The sequence below is a fragment of the Pongo pygmaeus genome, chromosome 14, assembly GCF_028885625.2.
Source record: "Pongo pygmaeus isolate AG05252 chromosome 14, NHGRI_mPonPyg2-v2.0_pri, whole genome shotgun sequence".
Taxonomy (NCBI): domain Eukaryota; kingdom Metazoa; phylum Chordata; class Mammalia; order Primates; family Hominidae; genus Pongo; species Pongo pygmaeus.
The window spans coordinates 27576476-27591620 of NC_072387.2; the positions used below are offsets into that span (position 1 = coordinate 27576476).

Here is a 15145-nt window from a genome sequence, read left to right on the forward strand (position 1 = left end):
AATATTAAGATGGAACCATTCTAAAATATGATCTGCTGTTAAGTACAATTTTGTGAATCCTGTTTTCCAAAGAGATTGGATTATCCCACCTATTGCAAGAATATATTTATATCTTACAACATATCTCATAATTTATATTCAGTATATTTTTGAGGATGGTATTAAAATTATGCTCAGTTTAAAACATATATATATATATAATAACCTACAACTTCTTCTTCCTTATAATAATACATGTTGGTAAATTATTTTCTTATTTTAGGAATGTACTACCTTTTGCTAGTTACGATAGAGTATAAATTTTGATAGTTCTTATATGTGGTAAAATGGAATATTTCAAAGGGTCCCAAGTATAACTAAGTTTTACATTGTTTTTCTTCAAATAACTATTAACAGCAACAGTGAAGTATATCTTTAAAAAGTGTATCTTCTGAATCTCTTATAAAATAAATATTTACATTAGTGTTTTTTTCTTTAAGTTGGAAATGTACATGTCAACTCACGTATTTCAGAGAACTAAAAAGTAACTGTTGTCTTTCCTCAAGATGTTTCCCTATTGCACTTATAAGCACTTTTTTCCTATACTATCAGATCACAATCAACATTACAGACAAGATATAAAAAAGTCTCAGCCCTTCCACTGTATTGGGCTTCCTCGCAATTTAATAAACAATTCTACTGTTCTCTGTTCAGTCAAAAACAATTTATTAAGCATACACCACGTGCTAGCCATTGTGCTTAGACCTCACAAGTTTACAAAGGGCCTTTTCCCTCAAGGAATTTATATTCTAAGTTAGCAGATGACACATAAACCAGCAATTATAATAAAATGTGGTGAGAAAGAATATATAAAGAATGATGAGAATGCAGGGGAGGGAACAATTCTTTCTACTGAAGAAGTTAAAAACGATTCCCAGAAGAAGTGAAGCTTGCGCTAATTCTCCAGTGAGCAGAAGGCTGGGAGAAGGTGGTGAGTCAGAGAGTAGAGGGAGAGAGAGAACGGCACAGGCAAAGGGAAGAGCGTGTGCAAAAGCATGAAAGCGTGAACAGACGTGGCACACTGCAGAATGGCAAGAGAGAGCAGCAGGGAAGCTTGTGCAGGGCACAGGACACAAAGGGCTTATATACACCAAACTAAGGAAGTTAGATTTTATTTATTAAGTGACAAAGTTACTTGATCTGTTTCCTATTCTCTAGAGGTAGGGAGAAGAGAAGATGAATTCGATAAATACTTAGGTAAAATTGGAAAGACTTTGTGTTCGATTGAATATGAACGGTGGGAGGGGCAAAAAGAGAGAGAAAGGGTTTTAAGATATTTCTTGGGTTTGGGTGAGTTAGATGAAAGCTGTTACTACCAAATGAGATCAAGAATACAGGAAGTGTTGGTTTAGGGGTAAGATGGTGAGTGCAGTTTGGCATATTCTGAATCCAAGGTAACTGAGAGAGATCCAAAACCAGGTGTCTGGCAGCTGGTTTGTATATACACAGATGGCTGAGGCTCAGGAGTGTAGCCTGGGCTGGAAGCAATGAAAGAGATTTGGGAGTCATCTCATGAACGCTAAAACCAAGGAGGCTGAAGAAAAGTAGTAAGTGAAGGACAAAATTCTATGAAGTGCCAGTGTTTAATAGGCAGGAGGTGGAAGAGGGCCAACGACAGAGAGAAAGACTAGGGACAGTGTGGTTTCAGAGAAATCAAGAGGACTTATGACACAAAGATTTGCCTAATAACAGATCTTTTGTTGACATGATCTCAGGCACTGTGTCAGAAGTTTCATGTAAGTCACTGTAACCTTGAAGTAGATATTATCATCTCTATTTTACAGATGAAGTAGGCTTTAAAGCAGCTCATAAACCACAAGCTACACAGGAGCTGGGAGACTCTATATATATTTAGCCTGTGAAGGCTTCTCACAATTAGGACACTCTTCTTCCAGCTAGAATGTGGTACAGTAGATGTGTTGGAGGGATGGAGAAGGGGAAGGATCAGGGTTGAGACCCCAATCAGAGTGGGATAAAAGTACAGAGAAGCCTAAGTATAGAAAAGTCTAAGTTAAGGGTGGCCAGCATTTGGATGAATGGTGAGAGAGCAGATCTTACACCTTGCCCTTTCATGATACTTCTAACTCTTCCTAATTCTGTAACTCTCCAGTTCTGCCTCATCTTTTACTTGCCAATTGCGTAATTTTCTTGTCATCCTTAAGCTACATCTTACAGTCCTGATTTCCCTGCCAGTCCTTTATGAATGTAGGAATGTAAGTTGATTTTCCTCCCACAGCCACTGCATGTACATTTTAAAAATTTATCTTTGACTTTGTAATGAATGCTATGTATATTCTCTATCCTTACAGCCATTTACTGTTTCTGGTTCCTCTTAAAGCCTCCTTCCCTCACCCCTTCCCCTCTCATCATGCTCATTCCTCTATTTCTCGTATGAATATCCTCATAGACTTTGCCTAAGGGGGGAAAATCCTTCCTATTTTTCTAATAGTTCATCACTAAGGTCTTTCTCCCAATCATCCGAAATACTGGGTCTTAACGCTCCCTCAAAAAAAAAAAAAAAAAAATCCTGGAAGTATATGATTAATGCTGTTGTTCATTCTGAGAACATAAATAGTCCTCCAGCTATGTAAATAACAAAGAAAGAAAACTATCTAATGAGGAAAATGTGTGTGCAGGCTGATGAATTTATCTCCTTGATAGTTAGAAAGATTATCTACTATGTCTCTCTGAAAGTTAAAAAAATAAAAATAAGTTACTGGGGTGGCCGCTGAGGGAGTCGGGGAGGCTGCGCAAGGTGGCGAACCCAGGCAGCCAGAGCAGCCCCCGCCCCAGCCGTACCCACCACCACCCCAGCAGCAGCACGAGGAAGAGATGGCGGCCGAGGCCAGCTAAGCCATGGTGTCCCCCATGGACGACAGGTTTCTGAGCCTGGACTCACCCTCCTACATCTTGTACAGCAACAGAGCAGAATGGGCTGATATAGATCTAGTGCCGCAGAAGGATGGCCCCAATCCTGTGGTCCAGATCATTTACAGTGACAAATACACACTCTGGAAATGATTAAACTAGTACCACATAATGAAAGTGCCTGCAACTATTTGAAAGGGATTTTGCAGGATCGTGGTCTTTCCAAATATCCTAATTTGTTAAGTCAATTAATTACTTGATTTACAACCAAGTCATAGTTCCCCCTACCTAATTGCCTTTCTTGTGGATATCTATGAAGACATGCTAGAAAACCAGTGTGACAAAAAGGAAGACATTCTTAATAAAGCATTAGAGTTATGTGAGATCCTAGCTCAAGAAAAGGACACTATAAGAAAGGAACATTGGAGATAGATTGGAAGATCCCTTCAAAGCAAACACGGCACAGAAAATGACTCACCAACAAATGTACAGCAATAACACCATCCAGAAGAACTTGATGGAATGCTTTTATTTTTTATTAAGGGACCCTGCAGGAGTTTAAAACGAGAGTGGTCCTTCCCTTTGCCTGTGGTGTCAAAGTGTATCACACAGGTATTGCTTTTCAACAAGAACTGATGCTCCTTGGGTGCTGCTGCCACTCAGACTAGCTCTAAGTAATGTGATTCTTCTAAAGCAAAGTCATTGGATGGGAGGAGGAAGAAAAAGTCCCATAAAGGAACTTTTGTAGTCTTATCAACATGTAATCAAATCCCTAAGCATCAACTCCTCCCTCAGTAGTACACGTGTCAAGATTTGTAGCAGTAATAACTGCAGGTCATTTGTATGTAATGGATATGAGTTAGCTGAAGTTTGGTTCAGTAAGCAGGGAATACAGTGGTTCCATCAGAGCTGGTCTGCACACTCACATTATCTTGCTATCACTGTAACCAACTAATGCCAAAAGAACGGTTTTGTAATAAAAGCATAGCTGTATCTAAAAACAAAAACAAACAAAAAAAGTTACCAATAATCTGTCTCAGTATCCTCTAAAAACAAGTACCTATTTTTTCTCCCTTATGGCACAGAGGCAGCAAAGCTGGTAAAGAAATACTACAATCCTTCTGGAGACCAGAACCCTGACTTCCGGATATGACTACAATCTAACAGGATTCTCTGATGCAGACTAGCAGGAGGTATGAACACCCCTCCCAAGTCTTCCTCTGCCAATATGAAAAGCTGCTCCACAAATCTTGCCCCTATACGTAGAGGCTGAATGAAGAGAACACTGATCTCAATTTCAAGAAGAAACTAAAGAACATCTACAGATTCTTCTTCTATCTGAAGAGTCAAAACCGCAATAACTTTCTACCTTGTCTTCAAATCTCATTGTCACTTTCAAAACTTCCATTAACCCATTTCATATAATCTCCACTACCATTTGCTATCTTCTTCATACCAAGAAAATAAAATGTTTGCTTACTGCTCTTTGAAATTCCAACTCTTTTCATACTTATGCCTCAAAAATATTACTTGTCAATAAAAAGAAAAAAATCTTACTTGTCATTTGCCAAGTACTCTCCCAATTTTCTCCAAAGTTTGTTAAATCTCATTCAAATCTTCATTATCTCCCACGAGATAGAGAATTTCTCAGTGCTCTTTCAGGACTGAGTAGTGAGCCCCTTCCTTCAAACTCACCCCACTAGAATGATCTAATTGTTTGCTTCCCCAGCTTAGGTGGTTCTTGTTGAATTTCATCAAAAGAGACAGAGAGGAAACAACTAGGATGGTGAGAAAAGCAATACAACAAAGTATGGGGTCATAGAAGCCAAAACAAGGGGCTGTTCTGACGTAGATAATATATCAAATACTGCCGAGGTCACATAAGCTGAGACTACAAAATGTCCTCATTGAACTGGTAACAAGGAGGTCACTGGTGATCATGTTAAAACAGTGTCCGTGGTGGAGTGGGTACCAGGCTGAAATGAGCTGAATGAATGAATGAGAGGTGAGGAAGTGAACACAACACACCAGGGAGATATGGGGGTAAAGGAAAAATTTTTTACCCTAAAAAATGGGACATACTTTTAAGTTTACATAAGGTAGGAATAAAGTAGAGAGAAACAAACTGGTGATGTGGTAAAATAGGGAAAAATATCAAAGTAGAAAAGTCTTGAAAGGGCAAGAAAAGAGGCCTAGAGCAAATACAGAGACATGGGCTTATGTTGTAAGGAATATGTCTATAAAGATAGCAAAGACAGACAAGATGGATGCAGCTGTAAGATGCAGATGCAACAGCAGATTTGGAGGTGAGTTCTTTTATCCTTTATGTAAAGAAAAAATGCCTTAAAAAGTTTATTAAATTCCACGGTGTACAGGATATACTTCATAATGAATCCAACTAATTTTAATAATTTTCTTTATGATTCTGAGTATAGAATGATTTTAGATATATATTTTTGTAATCAATAGTAAGGCAGTGCAATTTTTTTTTTTTTTTGAGGTGGAGTCTTGCTCTGTCTCCCAGGCTGGAGTGCAGTGGCGCAATCTTGGCTCACTGCAAGCTCCGCCCCCCGGGGTCACGCCATTCCCCTGCCTCAGCCTCCCGAGTAGCTGTGAATACAGGCGCCCGCCACCATGCTCGGCTGATTTTTTGTATTTTTAGTAGAGACGGGGTTTCACCGTGTTAGCCAGGATGGTCTCGATCCCCTGACCTTGTGATCCGCCCACCTCAGCCTCCCAAAGTGCTGGGATTACAGGCGTGAGCCACCACGCCCAGCCAAGGCAGTGCAATTTTTAAAAATTCTATTTGTGTTTAATACTGCCACAATCAGATTTTTCTTCTTCAATTAAGTGATTGCATTTTGTGACTAATACACTTTCAAATAACTGTATACCACATTAAATATGGTAATACATCGAATAGCCCTAATTTAAAAAAAATAGCTGGGGAAAGGAAAAAATATCCTACTACAGTTGCAGGTCATTAACTATTAAGCTGATAAAACGTTGCTCATTAGGAGGCAGAACTTTCTTCTAGTATATCTTAGAAATAATTCACATCAAAGTCAAATATTTTGATAAAGAAGAGATAAAAATTAGAGGATAACTTCATGTTTTTATTCAGATATTTGATAAAGAAGAGGCTGAGGCATGAAAATCACTTGAACCTGGGAGGTGGAAGCTGCAGTGAGCCAAGATCACGCCACTGCGCTCTAGTCTGGGCGTGAGACTCTGTCTAAAAAAAAAAAAAGAGTTGATGCATTATTTCTAAAATGTATGAAAGCATTACTACAAAATGGATCTAATTTGGTTGACAAAATAATACCAAGTAATCCTTTTTAAATTTTTAAATATTTCCTTTTCCTTTTCTTTTTTTTTTTGAGACAAGGTCTCACTCTGTTGCCCAGGCTGGAGTATAGCGGTACAATCATGGCTCACTGAAGCCAGCTTCTTAGGATCAAGTGATTCTCTCCCACCTCAGCCTCCCAAATAGAGGGTATTACAGGCGTGAGCCGCCATGTGCAGCTAACTTTTTATTTTTTGTGGAGACGGGGTCTCCCTATGTTGCCTAGGTTGGTCTTGAACTCCTGGGCTCAAGTGATCCTCCTGCCTTGGCCTCCCAAAGTGCTGGGGTTACAGACATGAGCCACTATGCCTGGCCCCAATTAATACTAATTGGGAAGAAGACCAACATAAATTATTGAAAGTTTTAACTGGGAAATATTTTAAAAAACACATAGTCTTCATACTTTCAATACACAGAAAGGCTAAAACTGCATAGCAAAAATACTCAAGGGATTCACTGAAATAGATCAGGATAATTTGTAATTAGCATGTAGTTAATTTTAGATGAGCATCTATTATGTGTCAGAGAATGTTTTTAGGCAACATACCAAGCAACTGGGGATATAAAAATAACCACACATATTTTTCCACTTTGAGATTATGGCTTAATTAAGAAAGATTAGAAATCAGAGAGTACAGTATAACAAAATACAAAAAATGAGAAAGCATAAGACTCTGTTTATTGGTTTCACAGATGACTTCACAGAGTAGGGTAGCTGAGAAGTGGAAGCTGTTTAGCAGGGAGCAGGAGTATGGTATTCCATATAAAGGTCATAGGCAGCACTTGAGGCACTACCAGGAGTCTGGAATGTGAATGCAGCCATGAAGCTGTACAGGTACTTCTTTTCAGAAGCACAGTATGCGTCTAAGGTCTTGAAATGGGGTTCTCTTTTCAGTTTTTAAAGATTAATCTCTTATCTCTCAATTTTTTTTTCCTTAAGATGATTTAAATTTTCTCTCTTCAGTTTTTATTTTATGCATTTTTCTTGAAAACAGTTTTTAATAGAACTTCTAAAATCACATTAATATTTATGTAGAGTTTTACACAAAAGCTGAATTAATCTACTCTGGTTCTCATATTCTGCCTTTAGGTCAAAATTATTATAGAACCCTCCCCAGCCTTCCTTACTTCAGGAAAAAAACATCAAATAATCATAAGATAACTCAGTTTATATCCACAGAGATTATCTGAGTTTTCACAACTGGTAAATATCTTTCTTAAGAGTCTCAAAATGCTTCCAGAAAAGTCTATATCATGGAAAGGTACCTCAAAGCCATAGCTCTGATCTAAATATTGGTACTTGAAATTTAAACATCTTGCTTAAAATCTACTTTAAAATGCCAAATTAGTAATTTCCTAAAGTAAAACCTTACAAAATATTTATTAACTATGATTTTAAAAATACCATTTATTTACAAACTCATTAATAAGAGGCTAAGGCTCAGTTAATACTAAATCTTACAAAAAAAAAATATAGCAATATTACCAATTATAAACTTAAAATGTACCAGACACACAGCAAGAAAACTAAAACCAACTTGCCCAAGGTTACACAGCTAATAGAGCTAGGAATCTAAACCAGGCTTAAAGCTCATGTTCTTAATATTTTTTAAGGCTACATACCAGATACTATGAATGTTTAAAACATCTTATTTTACTAAATTCTTTCAACAATCCCATAAGGAAGGCATTACTATCTTATTTTAAAAGGTGATGAAAGTGAGGATGAAAGAGATTAAGTAATTTCCCCGGGTCAAAAAACTAGGAAAAATTTGAATTTAAGTTTGTCAACTTCAAAACATGCACTTTCGTTCACTAACCATATACTACATTCCAGTAAATTCCCACTATAAAAAATTTAGGAGCTTGTTAACTTCAGAGTATACAGGGATGTTCTGGTGCTATGACTGGAAGGAATTGGTAAGGGGTGGGGTGAAGTGGGTATAAAGATAAGTAGACAGTTTAGTATAAGGAACTAATACTCGTAGAATATAATGAAAGTCCACTAAATATTGATACAGAATGTACAGAAATAGATATTTATCAATAAATAATAAATGATTAATATTGATTTTATGGAGTTATTATACCTTTGTCATATTTTTCTTCTCCATGGAGTGTTATATGATAAACTTATTCTCAATTTAAAACTAAATTTTTTTTTTTTTTTGAGACACGGTCTTGCTCTGTTGCCCAGGTGACCACACACAGCTCACTGCAATTGCAACCTCAACCTCTCGAGCTCAAGCGATCCTCTCACCTCACCCTCCCAAGTAGCTGGGACTAGAGGTGTGCATCACCACGCCTGGCTAATTTTTCTTTTACATTGTTTGTAGAGATAGAGACTTGCTATACTGCCCAGACTGGTCTTGAACTCCTGGGCTCAAGCTATCCTCTTGCTTCACCCTCCCAAAGTGCTGGGATTACAGGCGTGAGCTAATGCACTCAGCCATAAAATTAATGTTGATTTGAGAATGTTGTAAATCTCTTGAGATAACTGTAAAAGCTCTGCTGCATGCAATGAAAGGTTATAAACCACTGATTTAGAAATTACATTTGTTTCTTAATTCTCCAATTCCTTCTTTAGACAACAGGAAACAATAATTTATCACCAACCTCAGGTGAACACTTTTTCTACACTTATAAAATAGAGTGGTCCATCTCTCAGATCCTTGATAAGGTTCACTAGATTAACTATGCCAACTTCTATTTTAGCTATTTCTATGATCACTCCCTGAACCCTGAAATCACCTGCAAGTGCTTCAGCTTAGCAACTGTAAATTCAGACACCTACTCCATGACCATGGTTGTTTTCTGCTCTTGGACATCCACTACATCTGTTTTCAACCCCACTGGCAGCTTTCTCTCAAGACTTTTTTCTATTCCTGGAATTTATCATGAAAGGGGATTTTTTTCCCTCTTGACTTTCCTACTTTCTTTTTAAATTTTTCTTCCTATTTTACTTTCTTCTCTATTGTCTCTGCTTAGACTCCATGGCTCATTAGTTAAAACCTCTCTTGCTCCTAACATTGTTAACTCCCTAGGCCATGACTTCCTCCATTCCTCTGCCTAGCAAATCCTAACTGTCCAACTATTCTATTCTACAACTACACTGATCAATAACTCTATTCTTTCATAATCTACGTTCTCTTCTAGTCCTTGAAGGATTCCCAGAAGTCTTTCTGTTTCTCTCATCAGTTCTTTTTCCATATCCCAGAAGCTACTTCAAACCTTCTTTCTCCATAAAGCTCAGACCTACTATATCCAACATTTTCTTTCTTTCTTTCTTTTTTTTTTTGAGACGGAGTTTCACTCTTATTGCCCAGGCTGGAGTGTAATGGCACAATCTCGGCTCACTGCAACCTCTGCCTCCCAGGTTCAAGTGATTCTCCTGCCTCAGCCTCCTGAGTAGCTGGGATTACAGGCACCCGCCACCATGCCTGGCCAATTTTTTGTGTTTTTAGTAGAGACAGGGTTTCACCATGTTGGCCAGGCTGGTCTCGAACTCTGGACCTCAGGTGATCTGGCTGCCTTGGCCTCACTGGCCTCCCAAAGTGCTGGGATTACAGGCGTGAGCCACTGCACCTGGCCCTAAATCCTATTTTATAAAGAAAATCAAGGCTACTCCAAAACACCTCCCTCATTTGCTTGCCAGTAATTTGCAAATATCTGCATAAAGTGCTCATTTGTTCACCCTTTTCTCCTGATACAATGGGAAAGACATCCTCCCTGTGGAATGCTGATCCTTCCTTCCACTCCTGTTCTGAAGACAATCCCTTCTTTCCTATTTTCCAGGATTTTGCCCTATTCATACTTCCTTTGCATTGTCCACCTCTCCTCCTCATCAACAAGAAACATGCTCACCACCTAAAATAAACCAGTATTCTCTTGGCCTGTTTTCTCTACCCTTAGCTACTACCCTCTAACTCCTCTGTTCACGACCATGTCTCTCAAGAGGTCTGCGTTTACTTTTCTCATATCCGCCCTCGCTTCTCAGCGTTCTGCAACTTGGCTTTAGATCTCATCCTATCACTGACCTGTATAGTTGGCCCTCCGCATCCATGCATTCAACCAACCATGTAACAAAAATATTTAAAAAAAAAGGTCTGGTGTGGTGGCTCATGCCTGTAATCCCATCACTTTCAATGGCCAAGTCAGGAGAACTGCATGAGCCCAGGAGTTTCAGGCCAGCCTGAGCAACGTAGTGAGATCCCCGTCTATACTAAAATTAAAAAAAATTAGCCATATATGGTGGTGCACACCTGTAGTCCCAGCAGGCTGCAGCAGGAGGATTGCTTGAGCCCCAGAGTTTGACGCTGCCGGGAGCTATGACTGCGCCACTGCACTCCAACCCAGCAACAGAGCAAGACCCTGTCTCAAAAAAAAAAATACCCCCAAACAACCCACACCAATACAAATAAAAAAAAAATAGAGTTACAGAATATAACAACTCTATACATAGCATTTACATTGTATTAGGTATTATAAGTAATCTAGAGATGATTTGAACTATATGGGAGGATGTTTGTAGGTTATATGCAAATATGATGCCATCTTATATCAGGATCTTGAGCATTCTTGGATTTTGGTATCCAAGAGGGGTCCTGGAACCAATACCCCATAGATAACAAGGCACCACTGTACTTGTTAAAATGTCAAACATTTCCAGCTGCTAAATACAGTGGATACTTCTCAGTCCTTAGCTCACTTAACTCCCTAAATTTACTTGGTTTTGACATTTGATAAGTTCCCTTTTTCTTTAGCACTTTCTCTGCTTGGCTTCTGTGATAACACTCTCCTGGCATTCCTCTACCTCTCTGATCACTCTGCCATGACCTCTTTCCATCCACTCCCCTAAGTGTTGGTGGCTCTTCTGGATGCCCTTGAAGGCTTCTCATCTTTTACTTTAGATACTCTGCCTCACACCCTCTCCAGGCTTTAATTAACACTGATGTTTTAATAATTTATCTGTAATTGCTCAAAGACTTTGGAACAGTTACCTCCTACTTATTTTATGTTTTAAAAACACCTATTAAATAACATGGTACAAATCTCATACCTTAATTCCTTAATAATACTTCAGTTAAATAAAACACATAACTAGAAATTTAAAAACAGATCAAAATTACCTTTATCGCCAAGGTCTCTGAAAAAAGTTGATCCACAGCCAGCTGTTTGGATCCCTGACAGTGTATCCTCGATGTCCTTTGAATACACATATTAAAATTAAACTTCTAAAAGTTAATTTTCTTTGTAGCTGGGACTACAGACGCCCGCCTCCACGGCTGGCTAATTTCTTTTTGTATTTTTAGTAGAGACAGGGTTTCACTGTGTTAGCCAGGATGGTGATCTCCTGACCTCGTGATCCGCCCACCTTGGCCTCCCAAAGTGCTGGGATTACAGGCGTGAGCCACCATGCCCGGCCAAAAGTTCATTTTCTATCTTGGCAAAAACAAACCCCGCCCCACCCGACATGTTGCTTACCTTTTTTGTCAGCTTCTTGACTGAAGTTTTACCTACAACAAAGAAGAAACATTATTTAGTATCCATATTCTTTGGTAAAACTCAACTTGCACTAAGAAAGAAAATTATTTAAAAGACAAAACAAACAACTAAATATTTATTAAAAAAGCAAAGGCTTGTAATTTTAGCTAATATCCTTAAGCCATAATCATGAGTCAGAGAATTCTAAGACTAAACACAAAGACACTATAGTTTTTCACAAGATCCATTTTCAATTTCACTCACCCTATTTCATACATATGAAATTATATATAACCATCTATGATTTATCCTAGTTGCCTGAATCATATTATTAATTCTGGTCAAACATAATTTCTTCACATGATTATTAAAATCACTCTCTTTTTACTTTCATTGATTTAGAAAAAACACTCATGATTTAGAAAGCTTCCTTTTTTTGAACTCTGGAAAGCCCTCTTAGGCTTATAACTCTCCAGTGAAATGTAAAAGTCTAGCCAACATAACCGTCCATTCTAAAGTAGTTACTTTTAATAATTTCCTACTGGATAACAGAGATTTAAAATTCTTTCAGGTTTTCAGCCACCCTCTTTACTGCCTACATCATTTTCCTAATATCCACCATAATTCTAAAACTATTACATTGTTTCTTTTTTTTAGGACTTATTCTGATGATAGCCTCAAATCATTTTAAACATCTAGAACAAAACTGAAAAATGTTTTATTTTGTATCTTACATATGCAATATACAGCACTAACTTTACTTATTGCTCTCAAAATTATCTTGTCTATCAAGTTCCTTCAGTACGATTACACGGTCTGTGAAAATTCAGGTGGCACATTAAAAAAGAGTGCTTTTAGATGTGGCTTTTCTGTAGTTTGGGTTGTTTAATTTTGATGATAAATCTACAAGGGTAAATTCTATTATTTGGTATTAGTAAACTGTCAGGATTTTATTTTTACATTATTAGTCAAAACATTACTTGTGAATATGACTATATACTTTTTAGAAACATCTATGACTATGTTTGTAAGCTTAGGTGTTGTTATTTTGGGATAATTTTTATTCACTGGAGAAACTATTATGTGCCAGCCAAAGACAAAGAGCCCCAGATTCTACTGTTAGGTGTTGTTATAGTATCAGATAATCAAATAGATAAAAAATTACCATTTATTGTACAAATCTAAGTGAGTGAATGTGTATATAATATGTAGTCATATAATGCTGATAATGAACTCCAAAAAACTGTAATACATGTATTTACTTATCTTTACATAGTCAATTAACTTAAAAAAGAAACTGATCAGTATTTCTATGCTTGTCCTAAAGTTATGCCACAAATAGTCATTACCATGTACCCTTTTATTTTTAGACAATTAAAGTTAGTCTTATCTGTTTTTAAAAAGCGGATTAGTCCTTACATCCAACTTAAAGTATTCTAGAAAGCAATGATTGACATTTTGAAGGCAGAAGAGGACCAAGAATTTAAGGTAGCAAAATGGATGGTGTCTAAGAGTTTCTTAGAAATCAGATTATTTCTAAGGGGTGTTATCTGTTTGAAGGCTAGATTCCTTTTTGGTCTTTCAAAAACCTGTTAAAAAAAAAAATCCTTCTACTTGAAACTGAGTGAGTGAAGAAGATAATGTTTGTGAAGGTAATGTTTGCTTCCCTCCAGCTAGAAGTCTGGCTGCCAAACAGCTAAGCCAATAAAATTCAATACTATGTGAATGAAATACCACAATAAAGTCATGAATTGATTGAATAATGTAACACCAGAATTACAGGTAAAAAGTAAATTATAAAATCTACAGAGGCAGATTTCATACCTGTCTTACTTTTATGTAGGTCAGTGCTAAACATTTAAATATTTGTTGAATGAATAACTGAATAAACAAATCAGAAAAGATTTCACAATGTCTTCTTATCCAGGTCCCTGTCTTTTGGATAAATTATTATATCCCTACTTTACATGTAAAACAAATTGGCAAGAGGAATTAGGTAACAATATGGGCATTGAAGGATTTATTTTCATATTTCATATAGATTTTTCAAAAACAGGTGTTAGACTCTTTGAATTCCATGATAGTAGTAAAAAGAGCCTGCAGCCTACTTTCAACACTTAACTAAACTGAATAATTATGCATGGTACGACTATAGAGGCAGTTTTGCGGCTTTTCATTATTTCATGTAGATTACAAGTTCTATTTGATATGTATATAAAAACTTGATCATCAAAAAGGAGAAAACCAGATACTTATGCAGTTTAAGTTGTAAAAACATCTTTTTAAATTTTTTTTAATTCAAATGGAATAAATAATTAGAAAATAATGAAGAAATTAACTTTTTGGTTAAAAGTTTAGAAGCTATTCTCTTACATAAAATTCATTTTTAGATTAAAAAAAAAAGACGAGGCAGAGATACTAGGAGTGAACACCTGTTCTCTCCTGCTTCCTTTCTCTTCAGTTAATGCACCTCTCCGAGTATTATGAGAGGTTGTGGTGTTTCAAATCCAGAACACTCTGGAAGGGTTTTCTTGGTAGACAGTTGTCTCACCCAGGTTGCTTACTCTATACTACTTGTTCATGGCTGAGCAGCAAAATAAGAGGTCCATGGTCTGACCTGCACAGCAGGAGCCATGACCTTTTTTCTCCCTACAGCAGTAACAAGGCAAGGGCATATTAAATACACCTAAGTATTTCTGGACAATATTTTTCTATTTAAGGATAAAACCCATCTGGCAAAAATCTAATTTTTCCTTCTGTTTTTGTTTGAGTTTGTTTTTTTCAATGTGGGGTAGGTGGACACTCCTGTCTCTCTGTCTTTGGCTATTTCCACATTCACACAAATAAAAAATTCAGTCTCATTATTTTCACAGCTATTTGATATGTATTCACACACTTATGTATGAAAATAACAGAACGGGGCAAAAAACAGGAAAAAAGATCCAGAGTTGAGGTTGTAATGTTTCATTGTATGAATATGAAAACACGAAAAACACATTGGGGGTTTTTGTTTTTGCAGGAGGCGGCATAGATCTTGAAGCACTAGGACAGAATTTTGGTTCAGGAAGTAAAATGTTTTAAAAGGATTCCACCTATATTAGAGATTCCACCATGTGGTTTTCACTATTTACAGAGGATTTATGAAGTAAAATCCAGATACAGCATATCCTGTTATAGGTAAGCAGGCCTTTTAATACTTAAAATAGGCCGGGCGCAGTGGCTCACGCCTGTAATCCCAGCACTTTGGGAGGTCGAGGTGGGTGGATCACAAGGTCAGGAGTTCGAGACCAGCCTGGCCAATATGGTGAAACCTCATCTCTACTAAAAGTACCAAAAAATTAGCTGGGCATGGTGGCACATGCCTGTAATCCCAGCTACTTGGGAGGCTGAGGCAGAAGAATTGTTTGA

At 37.3% G+C, this 15145-nt stretch overlaps 1 protein-coding gene across 1 annotated transcript in view; it reads right to left on the reverse strand.

Annotated features, from left to right (window-relative positions):
* MICU2 (mitochondrial calcium uptake 2) overlaps nt 1-15145 on the reverse strand; it is a 111967-nt gene that overhangs the window by 35188 nt on the left and 61634 nt on the right. Inside the window, exons 3-4 of the mRNA XM_054446304.1 lie at nt 11738-11769; nt 11383-11458 (exon numbers count right to left, since the gene is read on the reverse strand). Of these exons, the coding sequence (XP_054302279.1) occupies nt 11383-11458; nt 11738-11769 (108 nt within the window). The remainder of the gene's footprint in view (nt 1-11382; nt 11459-11737; nt 11770-15145) is intronic.